The sequence below is a fragment of the Phyllostomus discolor genome, chromosome 15 (genome assembly GCF_004126475.2).
Source record: "Phyllostomus discolor isolate MPI-MPIP mPhyDis1 chromosome 15, mPhyDis1.pri.v3, whole genome shotgun sequence".
In the NCBI taxonomy this organism is placed as follows: Eukaryota; Metazoa; Chordata; class Mammalia; order Chiroptera; family Phyllostomidae; genus Phyllostomus; species Phyllostomus discolor.
In genome coordinates, this window is record NC_040917.2 from 9,212,614 (window position 1) to 9,230,578 (window position 17,965).

The following is a 17,965-nucleotide window of genomic DNA, read 5'->3' on the forward strand; positions in this document are numbered from 1 at the left end:
CCTCCCCCACAGCCCGCCCATTCTCCCAGTGGTCCTGACCCCAGCACTCAGGATGCCCACCCTGCTTGGCTTTGCAGACACCCTTCCCTCGAATCCCCCCCTTCTAAACAGACCTTATGCTTTTCTGGTTACTGCTGGAAAGGGGGTCAGTTTCCTAGCTTGGGGTGGGGGTGGGGTCTTGGGAGAGATCTGAGCACAACCCAACTGCTCTCCACGCTGCCCTGGGCCCTCCCTCCCCTTCCGTGCTGCCCCTCTCCACGGTGTGGTTGATGCGTGTAGATCGAAACTGAACGGATAATGGGGAGCCAGGCACTTCCCCGCTTTTTTCATTAAGCGGTTGGCCAGGCCAGAGTTTGATGGGGGAATTCGTTTTGAAATGGCCTGGGAGGCAAAATTACTTTGAAATAACTTTTGGAAGAGAAGATTTCATCCTGCTCACTCAGCACAATGTAGCAATTAACATGCTGGTTTTCCTTCTCTAGGAGAGCTACCCCTGAATAATGTATGGCGTCGCCCACCTGAGGCTGCAGGGCTTTGCGGAAACGAAAGGACTTTCGTGAGGGGTGGGCGAGGAGCTGCAGGCTGTCCTTGCTCACCGGGCCCCTCTCTTCCTGGTCTCACCATCCTGCCAGCCCGGGACTCCGCCTCCCAGGCCAGCTGGTGCCGGCGGCACCGAGGCTGCCTGGTGCCATTCCAAACAATGACTGATGGAAGTGAACACGATGGGGACGTCTCTCCCCGGGCCTCAGTTTCTTGTTCTGTAAAGTAGGGGTGATCAGAGCTGCCTGTGGGCTTCTGTAACGTCTCAGGGAGAGCTCCCAGGTTCCAGGTACCTGCCCAGGGCCGGCGCCGGTGCTCTGCTGGCTGCACCCGTGCGTCCCCCATTCATTCTGCCCCACACACAGCCTGGCAAAGCAGGCGATACAGTGCCGGCTTTGTGGTGGACACAGGAAGAACTTTGTCTGAGACTGCAGTTAGCCGGAAGCAAGTGGAGGGTTTCCACTCTCCAAATCCGTATCAGAATCTAAAACCTTGGTGTCTTGTGTGCATTGTCAGTCTTTTAAATCTTAAAAAAAAAACCTTTCAATCATAGTTGACCTTCAGTATTATATTGGCTCCAGGTGTACGGCACAACGGTTAGACATTTATATACCTATTTATATACCTGGGAGTCCAGTACCCACCTGGCACCGTGCGTAGTTGCTACAATGTTATTGACTATTCCCGGCACTGTGCTTCACATCCCCGGCTGTCAGTCTTCATTTTGCCGCGGGAAGCTGCATTTTCCGAGGTTGCCTCCGTCAGGAGCAGCGGGAGGCCGTGGGAGGGGGAGTTCTGAAGAACGTGCCCAGCTTTTAGTAGCCATCGCTGCACAGCTGCTGCAGAAGCCAGGCTCATCTCCCACGGGTCTCCGCACGCTGCCAGCCAGCTCAAGTCCCTCCGTGGCATCGAAAGTCATAACTCTTAAGACTCCATGTATGGCCCTGGCCGGGTAGCGCAGTTGGTTGGAGCATCGTCCCGATTCACCCAGGTTGCGGGTTTAGTCCCCAGTCGGTGCTTGTACAAGAATCAATAAATGAGTGTGTGGACGAGTGGAACAACGATCAATGATTGTCCCCCCTCCTCTCTCCTGCCCTCTCTCCAAAACTGGTTTTATAGAAAGGACTGTACATATGAGTGTAAATGTATACACACACAAATGATGCTAATGTTAATGTGTGTGTGTGTATACACATTTGCACCTGTGTGTGCTTCTAAGACTGCCCCTGCATTCGCTAAAAATTGTGAGGCTTTCACCGCATTGGCGCAGTTGTCTAAACGAGTCCCTTCGGGTTTCTTCGCCAACAGATCCAACGTTACCATGTGCAGAATGCCTGATAAAGACCGCGGTCTCACCTGGATGGGATTTTTCAGGCCCCAGGTGGTGGGAGAATTCTTGTTTGCAGAGCTACCTCCACTCACAAGAAAACAAATGCAGGGACCACGGCCAGGCTCCTGTGTTAAGAATTCCACAGGCTAGCCCTGGCTGGTGTAGCTCAGTGGATTGAGCGTGGGCTGCGAAGCAAAGCATCGCAGGTTCGATTCCCAGTCAGGGCACATGCCTGGGTTGCAGGCCACAGCCCCCAGCAACCGCACATTCATGTTTCTCTCTCTCTCTCTTTCTCCCTCCCTTCCCTCTCTAAAAATAAATAAATAAAATCTTAAAAAATTAAAAAAAAATAAAAGAATTCCACAGGTTCTACATCTCTAACTGCCTCTCCCCCACTATACACTGTCCCTTATTCTTTGGGTCAGCATTTCTGAGTTGGCCAGATTTGTGAGAAAGGGGTGTGTGCAGGATGAAGAGGGGCCTCAGGTGGCGTGTGAGGGCCCAGGGCACTGGGAACCTGGGGGGCAGGGGAGCTTCGGAGTGGGGCTGTGAGCCACCCCGCCTACCCCGCCAAGGGTGTCGGGAACGGCGGCGCGCGGGCAGAGACGCAGCCGCAGGAGGGTGGCCCCATCCTGGATGGAGAGCGGCACCATAGCCATAGGCACCCGGCCTGTCTCTGTTTCAGGTCCCACCCGGAGGATGCCCCCGAGCGCCAGCGCCATGGACTTCTTCCAGCTCTTCGTGCCCGACAACGTCCTCAAGAACATGGTGGTGCAGACCAACATGTACGCCAAGAAGTTCCAGGAGCGCTTCGGCAGCGACGGCGCCTGGGCGGAGGTGACGCTGGCGGAGATGAAGGCCTTCCTGGGCTACGTGATCTCCACCAGCATCTCGCACTGCGAGTCGGTCCTCAGCATCTGGAGCGGCGGCTTCTACAGCAACAGGAGCCTCGCGCAGGTCATGAGCCAGGCCCGCTTCGAGAAGATCCTCAAGTACTTCCACGTGGTGGCCTTCCGCTCCAGCCAGACCACGCACGGCCTCTACAAGGTCCAGCCCTTCCTTGACTCCCTGCAGAGCGGCTTTGACGCCGCCTTCAGGCCCTCCCAAACCCAGGTGAGGCTGGCACCGGGAGAGGCCTCCCCGGGTCCCCTCCGGCAGCCCGGGCCCGGCCCCGTGGCAGCGGAAGCTGGGAGGCAGGGGTGACCAAGGTCACCTTGGGCATCCTCCCCTTCCTGCCTCGACTCTGAGGTCATTTCAAGGTCATCCCTGCTATTCTCCCACCCCACTGGCCCCTGTAACTCAAGGGAAATTGTACGGTAACATCTCCAGACCACAGACAAGTCCCAATTCAGTGTTTCGCTCCGAGATGCCCTTGCCCTCCCCTTTCCTCCCCATCCTTCCTCTCCTTTAGTGGCACTTTCATTCCAAGTTTTGTTTGCCCCAGCTAACGTGAGTTTGCTTGTCCTGTTCTCCGAGTCTGTGCTTGTCCTGTGCTGGGGGGCAGGGCAGGAAGCCCTCCAGGTGGCGAAGGGCGCGAGCCTGGGATTGCGGCCGCTCTCGGCAGCCAGGCCTTTCTGCTGCGCTGGGGCCCGTGTGGCCCACGCGGCGGGCGTGTGAGCCCGGGGACGAGGTCTGACGGAGCCCCACGCCTACCCGTTGTGGCCCCAGCACCTCTCTGCCACCCTAGCCTGTTCTAGAAGTCTCCGCTTGGTCTCTGCTGAGTCTCTGTGACACTGGCCTGCGGCATGCATTTGGCTATGGTGACGGTTTCGGAATTGTCCTCCTCGAGTTGCTCCGTGAGTCTAAGACACTGAGGCGGTGGCTCATTTCCGCAGGTGCTGCAACGGAAGCTTCAGGAACGTCTTGACCCATGTGACCCCATTTCCCTTTGACCTGTTCTGTGTGGAGACAAAATTTTACTTCGGTTTTATTTCTGCACCCAGCGACCCATCAGTCTGCCTTCTCTTCCTATGCTTCTTCTGTAAGGGCCTTCCCGGCCTCCAGTTCTCTTTGGTTTTCTCTCCGAGCTCCTTTCCCCGACTCCATGCCTCGCCCGTAGGTGGCAACCGCAGGGGCTGGGTGGGGAAGATCGCCCAGTCTGGGTTTGTGGGAGCCTTGAACGGCCCCTGCCTGCCCTGTGCCGTCCTGTGAACTGCTGGGCTCAGGGTCCTTTCCGGGTGTGTGGCGCTCCGACTCCCGGGAGGCTCCCCTCCTCTCCGCCTGGGCAGGCGCGTCCGGTCTCGGCCCAGTGTCCGGTCTCGGCCAGTGTAAGGTCCATTCCCACGATCCTGTTCTCCTGCCCGCCCCCCGGCCCCCACCATTCACAGTCAAAGGTCATTTTGGCTTATCTCCCAATTGTGCCACTCACCTCCCCACCCAGAGGTGGGGGCGTTTGGGGTCCCAAGCCCACGCTTGTAACAGGCCCTGCAGGGCCCAGCGTAGATGGGCCCATTACTGTTTGTTTCCCTGAGTATTGGGTTGGTTGGATGTGAACCCAACCAGACACCCGTTGGCTGGATGAAGGGAAAACCAGTATTCTGGCCACGTTTGGGGTCAGACACCTGTGGGCCCCTCGAAAAGCTGCCGGAGAAGGCTGTGGGCTCGCTGTGTCCCAAGTCTCTTAAGAATCAAACGACCGGCCCTTTGGGTGACTGGTGCTTTGCGGCCTGGAGATGAGGTGGCCTGGCTCCGAGGCGAGGGAGGCCTCGCCCCTCCGGACTCTGCGCCCGCTGTGTGCCGGCCGCCTGTGGTCTGGGCCTCGGGAGACCCCACCTGTGTGTCCCCAGCACTCGGGGGGAGCTCTCAGGGACCCGCAGTGCCCACCAGCAAAGTCTAAGAGTTGTGTGCTCTCCCTTGCCGGGCCCCAGGCCGATGCCCCGAGGGGCCCAGCAGCTCTCCGGAGCCCTGAGTGGGGTGCCTGCCTGCAGGCAGGTGTCTTAGGGGGCAGCACTGTCCCCTCTGTGGTGCACTCAATGGGCAGTGTGCTGGGGGGCGGGAGACATGGAGACCCTGGTCACTTTATTCTGGCTGCAAACATCTTTTCTTTGCCTCCAGTTGCTGAGGCTGAGCGGGGAGGGGCCTGAGCTCATTGTGCGGCAGGGCTCCCTGGCTGTGTCCAGTGGTCGTTTCTCCTCCCTGTCTTTTTTTTCCCTTTATACTTAGTTTTCACCTTTGTGTCTGTGAAGTTGTGTTTTCTTTTTGCTGCCGTTCTCCACCCCGTGCCCTGTTGTCAGCCGGGGCCCCGTAGGAAACAGTGCTCTAGAAGGAAGGTGGGAGAGGGTCGGAGGAGGGCAGAGGAGTGGCCAGGGCCCAGGGGGTGGCCAGGGTGGTGAGACAGCCCCACCACCGCCACCGGGGAGGGGCAGTGGCGGCCACAGCCTGGGGACAGGCCAGAGGACGTGGGCAGGGTGGGAATGGCTCTCCCGTCTCTCGCTCCTGCCTCCCACCTGGCCACGAGGACACGGATGCGGTTTGTGAGGGGTTGGCCCCCAGGCCACAGCGCAGGGCAGGAAGGGCAGGAAGGGCAAGAAGGGGGTCTGGTGGCGCGCAAACACCCAGCACACCGGCCCTCCCGACTGGTGGGAGCTGGAGGCAGAGGGAAAGTCCAGGTGCCTGGGGCCACTCCTCCTGTTGGCTGGGTACCAGATGAAATTTCTTCCTCTTCCTCCCGCCCCTGGGCCAGCAGTCGGGGCTGCAGGGGCTTTTCCCTCCGGCCTCCAGTGCCTTGGTGCCTGCGTTTATTCTCCTCCCAGACAGGGAGGAGGGGTCCTCTTCTGACCCTGGAGAAGCTGGGCAGCCCAAAGCTTTCCAGGTTGCCCAGCTTTGCCCCTGCTGGGCTCCGGATCATTCAGTTCAAGGGGGAGGGGATCCAGGAGTGAGTTTGGTTGCAGGTTGCCGCCTGCCACCCGCAGCCTCGGGGTCCCCTGGCAGGGCTGTCCTGCCCCTGGTGAGGTCCCCCTGGTGAGGTCCTCCGGTTCACCTGTCCTCCATCCCTCATCAGCTGGGGGGTGGGCTTGCCCTGCATCCTTTCCCTGACACTCATGTCACTGCGGGCACACAGCACACTCGCCTGGCAGACTCCACGCACCCTCTACCCTGTAATCCCTGGGGCCTTTCGACCCCGGCAAACGTGACCCTTTGGGATGAGTCACAGCTTTTACAGTCTTCAGAAGTTAACAGCTCCCAGAATCCAGGGGTAACCCAAGCAGTCGGGTGTGCATGTGTGTGTGTGTGTGTGCACGTGCATGTGCATGGCTGTGCGCATGTGCTCACACATGCAGAATGGGGAGACACCGCATTTCCTCAAAATCGGGGACAGGTTAATTAGAACATCTGCAGGAGGGATTACACAGGTACATGAAGGGGTGCTTTGTCTCTCCCCCACTCGCCCCACTGCCACGCCCCGGAGTGAGCTTGTCCGACAGAGGTACTCAGGGCACAGCTGCCGAAGGACCTGCTGACCGTCTGCGGCCTGGCGGCGGCGGGGATAAAGGAGGGGGCAGGGTTTGGGGGCTGCGGCCGGCACGCGGCTCTGGGCTGCATTTAGTCACGGCCTGTTCAGAGTTCACTTACTGCCGATGGAAAAGAGGGAAACCACTGTGGGGCCCAGAAATCCTCGCTGGCCCTTCCGCGCTGGCGAGCGTGTGGTTTGCAGCGGATTACACGGTGAGTAGTGCAGGTGGGGTGGATGTTCTGAGGATGGCAGAGGGCAGCGAAGCGTCTCTGCGTCTCCGCTCCCCCTCTGCTCCCCCTCTGCTCCGCCTCCCCACCGAGCCACGCACTCGGCTGTTTTGCTAGAGTCGTTCCCAGTGGGGCTTCCATGGTTTATGAACCACACAGAGCCGGCGAGTTCAGGACGCAGGCACCTGGCACCTCACCAGGCCCGCCCCTCATGAGTGGGAGACAGGCCGGGCTCGTTCCCCGTGCCAGCAACGGAAAAGCTGAGGGGGCCAGTGTGCACAGCCAGGACCGAACGCTGCAGCCTGTTACGGTTTTTTGGTGGACTCCAGGTAGCATTCGTGAGAGAATGGAAGGGTGTGGTGAGTGTTCCCCTCCATTCTGCTCTGGGCCCGGCGTGTTCTGACGCCGCCTGGGAGCTGGTGGGACAGGCGGACACATGGGCCCCACCCACACTTACCGAATCAGGCTCTGCATTTTGGTCAGGTCCCCGGTGACCGGTGTGTCCGTTCCGAAGTTCCTAAGGTCCTGGCGGAGAGCAGAGGTTGGTACACTCTCTCAGTCATGGCCAGGCGGTAGAATTTTTGATGTTGTGAGCCCTCAGGTCACCGTGTGAACTGGCCAGGTCTGCCACGGTAGCCCGAAAGCAGTCGTTGACAGGGCGGAGGTGAATGAGTGTGGCTGGTTCCAGGAAAACCGTGTGTACGCTGGGCAGAGGGGGGGGCAGCCCTCACCGGACCCCTGATCCGGAGCACCCTGTAGAATTCCTGGAATCCTGTCATTTCCTACACTCTCCATTCCAGCGAGCTACACACACACACACACACACACACACTGATTCATAATTAAGTGTGAAGTAGAATCGGGGGTGGTGGGCAGTGGAGCGGGGTCCTAAAGTTTACCCAGAAGTCTCCCCAGGAAGTTTACCTTGAAGAGACAAAACTTCGGCCACCCCTCGGAGCCTGTTTTTCAAATGCTATTTCCTTTTACTTTATTCTCTTGTCACTGAAAGTGTCTTCTAGCTGTGTTATCAAGAAGCTAAATTATAAAAATGATTTTTGAAATCACCTTGGGACTCATGTTGAGAGAACATGGTGACCCGGGGCAGAGCCCGAGGCCGGGTCATGGCAGCGAGGGAACTGCATCATTTTGGGAACCGGGAAAGCAGGCGGCAGGCCAGCATGAGCGCTGTCTGGAATCTGAATACCTAAATGGATAGCATGTGGGGGGTTTGTTTGTTTCTTTCTTTCTTTCTTACAGGGCAGAAGTCAGAACAACAGGTTTGAGGTAAATGCAAGTAAATTTTGAGTGGGGGAGAGAACTTAGTAACATTCGAAGCTGTCATCTGGGAGTGGAAAGGTCTTTCGTGAGAAGTGGGTGGCTGCCCCCAGGCGTGACCAGAGAGAGGGCGGGGCCTGGTGATCCCTCTACCAAGTGACAGTTTTCCATTTACCAAACACCTGTCACACGCCAGGGCCTGTGCTAGGTGCTTGGCACCCAGGTGCTTACTTACGCCTCCCCAGAACTCTGGTGTAGACGCTGATGTTGCTCTGTAGCAGAGGAGAGGAGTCGGGATCAGAGAGGTAGAGTGACTCAGCCGAGGTCACACAGCTGGTCAAAGGCGGAGACAAGGTTTGAGCCTACATCTGGTGACCCCCTGAGCTCGCACGGCTTTCCGTGAGAACTCTGCTGCCACTTTCCCGGCAGGTGCTACACGAACCCCTGATTGACGAAGACCCTGTGTTTATTGCCACGTGCACGGAACGGGAGCTGCGCAAGAGGAAAAAGCGGAAATTCAGCCTGTGGGTCCGGCAGTGCTCGTCTACCGGCTTCATCATCCAGGTGAGCCCGGGGGCCGGGGGAGGGGCCAGGGGCCGGGGCCTTGGCTCCTCGGGTGGCTGATCAACTGCTCACCCGCCCTTCCACTGTGTGTCACACGGATGTTCCAGCTGGGGCTGAGGCTGAGCTGCTCCCCTCCACCCTGGGCCCCTGGGGTAGCCGGCACTGCCCCCTACATGTTCTTCCTACCCAGCCCAGCCTCTTGATTAAATAGCCGCAGTGAACACTGATCAAGACTCGGGCCCTTACAGGGTCAGCCCTCTTCACCAAAACGATGGGGCAGAATGGGTGACCCCATCTCTCCTGAGAGCGCACTTGTGGTGGGTCCAGGAGGCCCCAGTCCTGCCAGGCCCTGGTCCTGCCCTCTGGTGCTGAGGACGCCCTCCGCGCAGGCCCAGCCCCAGCCCCAGTCCCAGCCCCAGGCCCAGCCCTCGGGTGAAAGCAGCCCCGTCAGGAGTGTGGCTCTCTGAGCCCTGCTCCGGTCACTCCTGGTGGACTCAGGAGCGCGTTTTCTAAGAGCCGGCCGGGCTCTGCTGCAGGAACCGTGTTAGGGTCTGAGCTAACCGGGGTGCAGGGCTCAGAGGGAGAAGGTGGGGGTGGTGACAACCAGAGGTGGCATGCCGTGATGGCTCCTGGCCTGGGCTGGCTTCTCCTGTCCTGCTGCTGCCTGGCACCTGCCCCACCGGTCACAGCTGAGCCCGCCTTGGTGCCCTTGCCTGGCTGCAGCCCCAGGTCCAAGGCACGGGGGTTCGGCACTCCCCTCCCCCGGAGCTGGACGTGGATCCCCAGGAAGACTCGGCCAAGCAGCTCTGCACCCCATTCGCTCAGAGCCTCAGCAAGCAAAGTGCACATTCTAGGTAGCTGTCTCTGCTCAGAGGCACCGTCCGCCTGCCGCCTGCGGGCCTGGTGGCCTCTAGTTTGGGCTGGGCCAGGGCCTCCCGCCAGACCCCGGCCCGAGGCAGCTGGTGCACAGGCGTCCAGCAGTTGCCAGGGCAGACCTGTCCCAGAGCTGATTCACTCCGAGCTTCCAGTGACCCTGCCACCTCTGTAGTGCCCTTTGCAGGGAGCCTCCATGGGGACGGGAGTCGGGTTCACTTCGTATATAGCCCCTCCCGAGGAACAGACACTGTGTGAATAAGCACCTCGGAGTGCCTGTCGCCCGCGGCGCTGTGCCAGGCAACGCTGCGTGGCATTTGAGTCCGAGTTTGAGTGCGGGTTCTGTGCGCACCCAGCACCATTCCCTTTGCGCCGGAAACCTGACGAGGAGCCAGAAGTCTCGCCCCCTGGCAGGGTGGAACTCAGCGCTGGAGCACCAGCTGCGTGCCGAAGTCTGTCCTTTACGGGGCCAGGCCCCACCTCCCTCTCTCAGCGCAGGCTCTTCCCAGCGTCTGCAAAACCTATCCAACCCTACCTGCAAAATAAAACCCTACCTACAAAACGCTCGGGTCGTCACCTCCACGTTTCCTTTCATGTCTGAAACTGTGATTCTGGGAGGCCTTGCAGCAGCGTGAGAGTTTGCCCTGAGCAGCCAGTCAGAGCTGGCAGACCCAGGTTGGAAGCAGTCCTGGCTCTCCGCTGTCGCCAGGGCCACCATCACACACCTGTGCGCAGCTGCCAGCTGTCCCGCAACAGGGGTGGTGGGGAGCCTCCCTGCCTCCAGGTCACCTCTTTGCTCCTGGGTCCCGCTGAAGGTGCCGATGGCGGGCAGCAAAGCCAGGAGGGGCACCCGTGCCTGGGAGGAGCCAGGAGACACTAAGAAGGAGCAGCATGGCCTGGGGACAGTTGTCTTTTCAGTGTCACGTCCCTCTGGGCTCTCCAGGTCCTGATCCTGGTCTGAAAGGGAGCCACGTGGGCAAGGACGGGGGCACGGGACACAGGATGGAGCCGTCACACCTGCCTCTCTGGAATCTGTCAGCCTGTGAGGGAAGGTTTCCTGGACGAGGCAGCTCAGGCTTGCACGGGTGATGCTGATTCCGTCCTGGGACCCCGGGTCACCCCTCCTCCCCTCCCTGGTCCTGAGGGACAGCAGCAGTCAGCACGCCTGCTGCTTCCCGTGTGACCGTAGCCGGTCCCCAGGATTGCCCGGATGGCCGTGTCCTGTCCGCAGCATGAAGGGCTGGGGTAAATGCGCCAGGGAGGCCCCTCCCATTGCCAGGGTCTTCTGTTCTCTCTGTAAACGTCGCACGTGGGTTGTATACCCACGGACACCTTTTTCATTTTAGTTCGTCAAATCCATTCTTCTTCTCAATGACTTTCCACTGGAGAAGCTGGGTTGCTAAGCCGCAAAGGGACGGGGGCCAGCCCTCCCTGTGCTGTGCCTGCTGGGCCTCACTCCCACCCCCGCCCCCCCCCCCCGGCCCGGACTTTCTGGCTTTGCCCCGGACCGACAGCAAGCCTCAGGGTGTGTGTGCTCATTCACCTCGGGCGTCCGCTTGGCCGGGCCGCGGCACCTAGACATGTGGTCAACCACTATTTCAGGTGTTTCATTGAAACTGTTGCTTTAGGTGAGATTTCCATGTACATCGGTGGACTCTGAGCACAGCAGAGACCCTCCAGAGTGTGGGGGGCCTCATGCGATCCGTTGAAGCCTCAGCAGAAGAAGCCCGAGGTCCCGAGGAAGAGGGACTTCCGCCAGCAGGCGGCCTTTGGGTCTGAACTGCAAGCCTCCCCTGGGCCTCCAGGCTGCCGGCCCGCCCTGCAGGTTTTGCATTTACCAGCCTCCTTAATCACGTGAGCCATTCCTTAAAGCAAACGGCTCGCCATAGGCAGAAAGGTCAGCCGTCGGTCTCGGTATACCTCCATCCCGTCGGTTCTGCTGCCGAGGGGTTTCCCGGCGCCCAGCCGGCCTGCGTGGCCCGGCTGTTTCTCAGGCTCCCCGCCAGCGCTCGCCCCGGATTCTGAACTCGGGGGTGGGACGGCGGCATCCTCAGCTTCACCTTTGCAGAGCCTAGAGGGCTCTCTGGTTTTTTTTTTGGGGGGGGGGTCTTTTTTCTTTTTAATAATTGAAGTCCAAGACAGGTTCCTGTTACTGAGGGATTTACAAAATAGGTGGGAAGGTAAGAGCTCTGCAAACAAAACCCTACGTACAGGTGGTTTTTTAGCCACACTGTCATGGAGTTAGCGTCGTCCTTGGCCTGGAAGACCCAGAGGTACATGGAGCCCTCGCTGCCTGGCTGGCAGGAGAGACAGAGGCGTTGACATACTCACTCACGGTGTGGTGGGCGCAGGACCAGAGCTGTGTGTGGAGTGTCGTGGGCTGAAGGGGGCCACCTGTGGGCTGGGGAAAGCCCCCCAGGGTGCACAGGACAGGACATGCGATGTGTCAGGGAAGGGGGTGACCTGTGACCGCAGGGGCTGGAGGGATAGGACAGTAGCCAGTGTCACTCACTGCAGGTCAGACACGGGCACGCCCACGGAGCACCACGGAGCCCTTGAGGAGCGTCTTGCTGCTCTTCCTTTGCACATGGGGAGACGGGAGCTCCCAGCGTTTACACCATTTACCCCAAATATCAAGGCTGACAGGCGGCCGAGCAGAAATCAGAGCCAAAGGGCTGCTGGCCCCTCCCCCAGCCTGCCAGCCCACCCCTCTGAGAGGGTGCCCCTCTGAGAGGGTGGAGGAGCCCCTCTGAGAGGGTGGAGGAGACGCACAGCCACCAGCTCAGGGGCCAGCACGTTGGAGCGCATCACTTTACTTCGAGCATGGATGTCCACGTGGAAAGTGTTCTGTGAGCCGCCTCTGAGGGCCCACTTGTGGAGAACCGGGTGGCCCACGGGGCGTTTCTGCCCTTACTGGAAATCATCGGGGCTGATGGAGGCACCTTTTCCCTCTGAGGGGCCCACCCTGGGAATGCACGTCAGCCGTCTCGTGGAGGATCTTTAGCAGCGGAGCTGCAGGCTGGGGGTCGCTTACACAGTGAGGCTCGGGCACTCCTGAGATGTTCCTGCCTCTCGGGCACGAATGCTTTGTGCTGCCTGAGACCGTGGCTGGTGCCTTCTTTTCCTGGCATGACCACTGCCATTCCCAGGTCAGATGCGTACAGTGCACTCGAGACATTCTGGTCTATGTCGCAAGCCTGCCAAGATCTGTCCCCAACCCCAGCACACCCTGAAGCCCTGTTTGCACAGGGTGTCTGAGGAGAGCTAGCCAGGGTCCCCGCCTGTCCCCTCCTCTGCAGCCTCCCTTGGTCGCCGAGGAGGAATGGAGGGAGAGACTCACATGGGAGATGAAACTTCCGGTCCTCGGGGAAAGCCGTGTAGTGGAGAGAATGGAACTCCTCCGTCTGAGGTGCTGAGGTTGCACTTCTTGGAAACCCTGTGGCCTTTCTTGTGGGGTCGAAAGGAAACCATCATCTGGAGGGACCGTTGTTCTGTCTGCACAAAGTGTCAAAGAGATTGAGAATCCAGTGGGAGCGAACTCCACAGTTCAGTTCACCTGTTGATGCCCGGTGACTCCATGGAGCCCCGAGAGTCTTTGGGAGCAGAGAAAAGGCTCCGCTAATTTAAACAACAAGGAAACTCGTGCAAGCAACACAGGCAGGTTCCTCCTGCTTGAATGTGCTGAACGGGGTTGCCTGCCTCCTGGGTTCCCAGCGGGGGAGGGATGCTGGCAGGCAGGAACCCTGAGAAGGGGAGGACATGGGAGCAGGGGCCAGTGAGCGCCCCGTGGGGGAGCTGTAAGGGACATGGGGATGCCCTGCTGAAGAAAGACAGACAGGGCCCAGCCCAGGGGGCTGAGTGGCTGTCCTGTTGAGCAGGGCAGAACCGTGCTACATGGCCACCGTTGTTGCTCGCTCAGTGAGGCGACCTACTCTGGAGGGGTTGGGCTTCAGCAGCCGGGATTGAAACAGGACCTCCCGCGTGCTCTACCCCTGTGCTCACACTCAGCGTGTCCAGCAGCGCCCAGGTGGGCGTCCTCGAGGGGCGCTCTGAACGAGGTCCCTGCCCCGCGCCGCTGGACCAGCTGATCTGGAAGCCCCTCTCCTTCCTTGACTCCCATCTGTGAGTCCCCCATCCGTGGCTTCCAGGGTTCAGAAAAGGATCATTGACAGCAGTGGGGTGCCTGGCTCCCTCCGCACACTGTTATTTTCCACAACGCCGTTATGAGCGAGCCACGTTCTGCTTCTACTTCATAGGAGGAAACCGAGGCACAGAGGGGTCAGCTCCTTTGCCTAAAGTCTCAGCCACAAAGCAATGGATGATCTGACCCAGGCTTCTTGACCCCAGAGCCTTAACCAAGAGGCTGTGAGAATTTTTCTCACTTGAGACGAGACCCAGTGTCTGGTTCTCATCCAAGTTGGCTGCTGTTGGTTGGTGTTCTCGCGTCAGCTGTCACCGATCTCCCTCGTTGTGAGACACACTTTTTATGTTGAAAGAACCCAAGCAATGGGCAATGAAGTTTTTGTTTATTTGACTTTGAACCTTTTCTTATTCACTACGGGAAAGAAATCTGTTGCTCCTAATCTGTAACTAACTGGATGAGCTTGGAAAGTGAGGCTCGGAGTGGAATTCGTGAACTAGAGTGAATGTTGCTTGTGCAGTCGCATGCGGGCAGGGCCCGTGTTGGTCCATCTGCTCAGTTGTGCGGTGGCCAGGGCGCCTGCTCTAATTTTTTCCAGGTTGGACGCGGTTATGTCACAGGATGGAATCGGCGGGGGTACAGGACATCTGTCACGGGCTTCCCCGAGTGTCTCGGAGGAGGGAGCTGAGAACCAATCTCTTCCTCAGTCTTTTGAATGGGGTAATTTGCCCGCAATTTACCACATAGGGATTCAGGGATGACAATCAAGTATTATCAAGTGCCCGTAGAAGTGGGCCAGGCAGTGACTGGCTCAGATTAAACCCTGGCCCTCGCCCCCAAGGACCTAGAATCCGTGACCGCCCTGAGGTGGGTGGGTGCGCGGAGCTCACAGGAAGGCAGCCCCCTTGCCCCCGCCAGCCTGTCACTTTGAAGGGCAGCCCCACTGGGACTTGAGCTGCTATGGAGCAGAAGCGGAGGTCTCGCTCGGTCGTTAGGGCTGAAGGAGCCGCTGGGGAAGGGAGGGCAGAGAACGGTCCCCGGGCACCAGCCCTGCCTGGCCGTGGCCGTGGCTAAGAGGCAACATGAGAGGACCAGCAGTGAGTGTCGTCGTGCGGTGGTGGCTTGGGGACCAGGCTGGAAAGCCAGGCTGAGGGGCCCAGGAAGGCGCACAGCCACGCCGTCCCACAGAGCTGACGGGGACGGACGCCCTGTGTCTGCAGCTGCACCAGGGCGGCCACTGACCACAGTGGCTGTCGGGTACTCAGAATGTGACGAGTGTGCCTGAGGAGCTGGAGTTTTCAGTGTGCTCGGTGTTAGCTAATTCACACCAAACTGGCCACACGAGTCTCGTCCAGCCTGGGGCTTCGCCATTAAAAAGCCATTTCTCCGCACACAACTTCCACTCAAAGTCGGGGGCCTTGCCAGGTGCATGGTGTTACCATCCTTGCAAGTCAGGACATTAGTGCTCAGAGCCTCTGAGTAACTTGCCCCAGACCGCTCAGGCCAGTGGGTGACGGCGCCGTGCCCACTGGCTCCAGTGCTCACCCCCCGCCCGCTGTCTCCTTGCGGGGGACTCGCTGCTCTCACGGTAAGCAAGCGCCACTTAACTTTTGCAGTTCTCGTGAGCGGCCCCTGGGTGTCCCAGGCCGCAGCCCCGCACACGTCCGTGAGCTTGTTCTACTCACTTCAGTGAGATGGTCACTCCCGAGCTGTCCCTTCCGGCTGGAAATAGCCCCTCCACCTGCTGCCCCCACAGCTAGCAAGCAGAACGTTCAAGCCAAGGACGGCAGTCCCTAATGAGCGACTTGCCCGACCCCAGATGTGCCCGAAGCCTGACTCTCTCCTGTTCTGAAAGAACAGGTTTCCCCCAAAGACATGGGGGGTGGGGAGGGGGCACCAAAGGCCCAGTGACAGCTTCGTGGAGGTGTCAGCTGGCACGTCTTAAGGACCTTAAGGACCTGGCAGCTGTCTCGGGTGTTTTCCGGCAGACGGGGGTGGGGCGAAGGAGACGGAGCCAGGCCCGCTCTCGGGGTCTCGGGGCACACGAGCAGTAAGGCTGAGACGGCAGCCTGTGTGTGACCCACACCCCCAGGCATTGCCACGGTAGCCCCCATCTCGTAAGATTCTGTCTGTTAGGACGTGACCGTGAAATACACTCCGTTGGTGACCACATCCTGGCACCAAGTGTGATCTCACACCGAAAACTTCTCTCTCCTCACGGTCTGCATCTAAGCCTCTCAAAGTCAATCATTCGTGGCCCGTAAAACTGGTTTTAGGAAAAGTGAAAAGCTTGGCAACTGAAAGACACGATTTTCTGCCTTAAAGACGTTGGTCAGACCAGCTCGTGGCTCAGATGGTAACAGCATCTGTGGCAGATTCCGCTTACCCAGGGACGGGCGGTATTCAGTGCCACGCTGCTCTCCCTAGTCGTGCGGGGGGAGGGGAGGGAGGGCTTTCTGCAGAGCAGACCGGCCAGCAGCCACACAGGGAAGTGAAGGGCTCACGGGGGTTTCAGCAGTGCTCCCAGGAGTTCTGATAGAACTCGCACCCTGAGTGTGTCTTGAGTGTGTGTGTGCATGCGCAGGGATGCGGCCTTGCCCAGATCCACTCTGCACACAGCCGCTGTTCACGCATCCTCAGCAGCTGTGGCAGTTGGGAGGAGATTGCGTTGGGAGTCCTGATCTTTCTTACAGGATGATAGGTGTACTCATCCAGTCGACACCCTGGACCAGCCGAAGTCACTGGGTCAGGGTGGAGGTAAGGCAGCAGGACGTTGGGCGAGGGGCCGCCGGGCCAAGCCCGGTTTGCACGGCCTGTGAATGCTTCCGTCTGAATTGTGCCCCTTGGCTGGGACTTTTGAGGTTGCTAGGTTCTTACGTTACCTGTGTAATATAGATCTTACTTGATATTGATTTTAAAAAGACTCACTGTTGGAGAGTTCTGAGCGCCGCTAGTTGGGAACCCTCTCTGGACTCTCATGGCTGCCGCTGTCGACCTCAGCCATCCTGCAGATTTCCCAGGAGGAACGGGAGAGCTCTGAGTCCCTCCGGCCCTGGTCTGTGACAGGAGGGGACCGGCTGGAACCTGGGGAAGTGCCATGCTCAGACGCGCTCCTGTGGGCAAACTGAGATGGCCCTGCAACGGGACTGCATGCCATTGGCTCGGGGGAAGCGTGTTCTTCCCAGGAGAGCGAGAGTCTGGCCGCGCCTGCGCTTCCCTCCTTGCGGGCACTTAACACAGTGCAAACTAATGGCAACTGCCTTGGACCGGGACCGTCCCAGATGCCACGAGTCCCAGACACACCCTCGCAGAGCTGTGATGATAAGCGGGTGTCATTTCAGCCTCTAAGTGTGTGACAGTTTCTTATGCAGCAAAAAGCCAGCACGTGCCCGGCATTTCTACCTGTGAGCGGGGATTTCTGTACAGAAACGGCAAACCCGAGCAGGGGCCGCCAGGCGTGTGAGGAGAGGACTGCCATGGGTGTTAACGTAGAGATTATTCATTGCGCTGGATGTTACGTAGTATCGTAACCAGGAGCAGGGTTTCTGGTTCCAGTCTGCCTCGGTCATGTGACCTTGACTCAAGTACCAGGTCCGGTCACCGTTCCTCCACCAGGCTGTGGGACCTCCTGGACTGGTTCCTCCTTTCCCACAGTTCTACCCCACTTCCTCCCCTCTTCCGGCCCCTCCTGCCTCCCTGTCACTTCTCTGTGAGCCCCTCCTCTGTGGCCCGCACCCCTCACAGCCGGGGACCCCGGGAGGCCGGCTCCGATTAGGGTGCAGAGGAACTCCAGAGAAGGATGGGAGCCGCGCCGGGAGCTCGCTGACCGCTGTGTGTGTTTCTGTTGAAGATTTACGTCCACCTGAAGGAAGGCGGGGGCCCCGACGGGCTGGACGCGCTGAAGAACAAGCCCCAGCTGCACGGCATGGTGGCCCGGAGCCTGTGCCGCAACGCCGCCGGCAAGAACTACATCATCTTCACGGGGCCCAGCATCACCAGCCTGACCCTGTTCGAAGAGTTCGAAAAGCAAGGTTTGTCGGGGGCGGGCCACAGCGAGCCCGGCCCCCTGCCCTGGGAGGCAGCGGGAGGGGCTAGGGGTGCCGGAGTGTGGTGGCCAGCACAGACCACGGTGAGGAGGCCTTCCCCCAGGGAACGGGGCACCCCAGCCTGCAGTGGGCACTGCCACCCTGGGCCCCAGGGACCCGGCCACCGGCTCTCAGTCTGGGGGACTTGTCAGCACAGAGCTCTGCGCAGGCGTCAGGGCACATTTTCTTGTGTCCTTGCTGTGAGCCTGTGGAAGGGGTTCTCTTTGTGTCCTGGTCCACTCGAGCTGCTGGCAGGAGCTGCTGCAGAGCAGGTGGCTTATGACCAACAGACATTCATTGCACACCGTTGCAGAGGCCAGAAGTCCAGGACCAGGGTGCCAGCGCGGTCAGCTGAGGGTCCCCTTCCTGGTCGTAGAGGGCACCGTCTCTATCCTCAGGTGGTGGCAGGGTGGGGGTGGTCTGGGTAGTGCCAGTCCGGTCCTGCAGGTGGCATGCTCATGACCAAAGCCCCTCCCA

General features: G+C 59.5%; 1 protein-coding gene across 2 annotated transcripts in view; it reads left to right on the forward strand.

Annotated features, from left to right (window-relative positions):
• The window catches only part of PGBD5 (piggyBac transposable element derived 5), a 75,110-nt gene that overhangs the window by 45,888 nt on the left and 11,257 nt on the right, over positions 1-17,965 (forward strand). For both annotated transcript variants that reach the window (XM_028531309.2, XM_036016050.1), the window contains exons 2-4: positions 2,556-2,983; positions 8,255-8,389; positions 17,254-17,434. In XM_028531309.2, the coding sequence (XP_028387110.1) occupies positions 2,556-2,983; positions 8,255-8,389; positions 17,254-17,434 (744 nt within the window). The remainder of the gene's footprint in view (positions 1-2,555; positions 2,984-8,254; positions 8,390-17,253; positions 17,435-17,965) is intronic.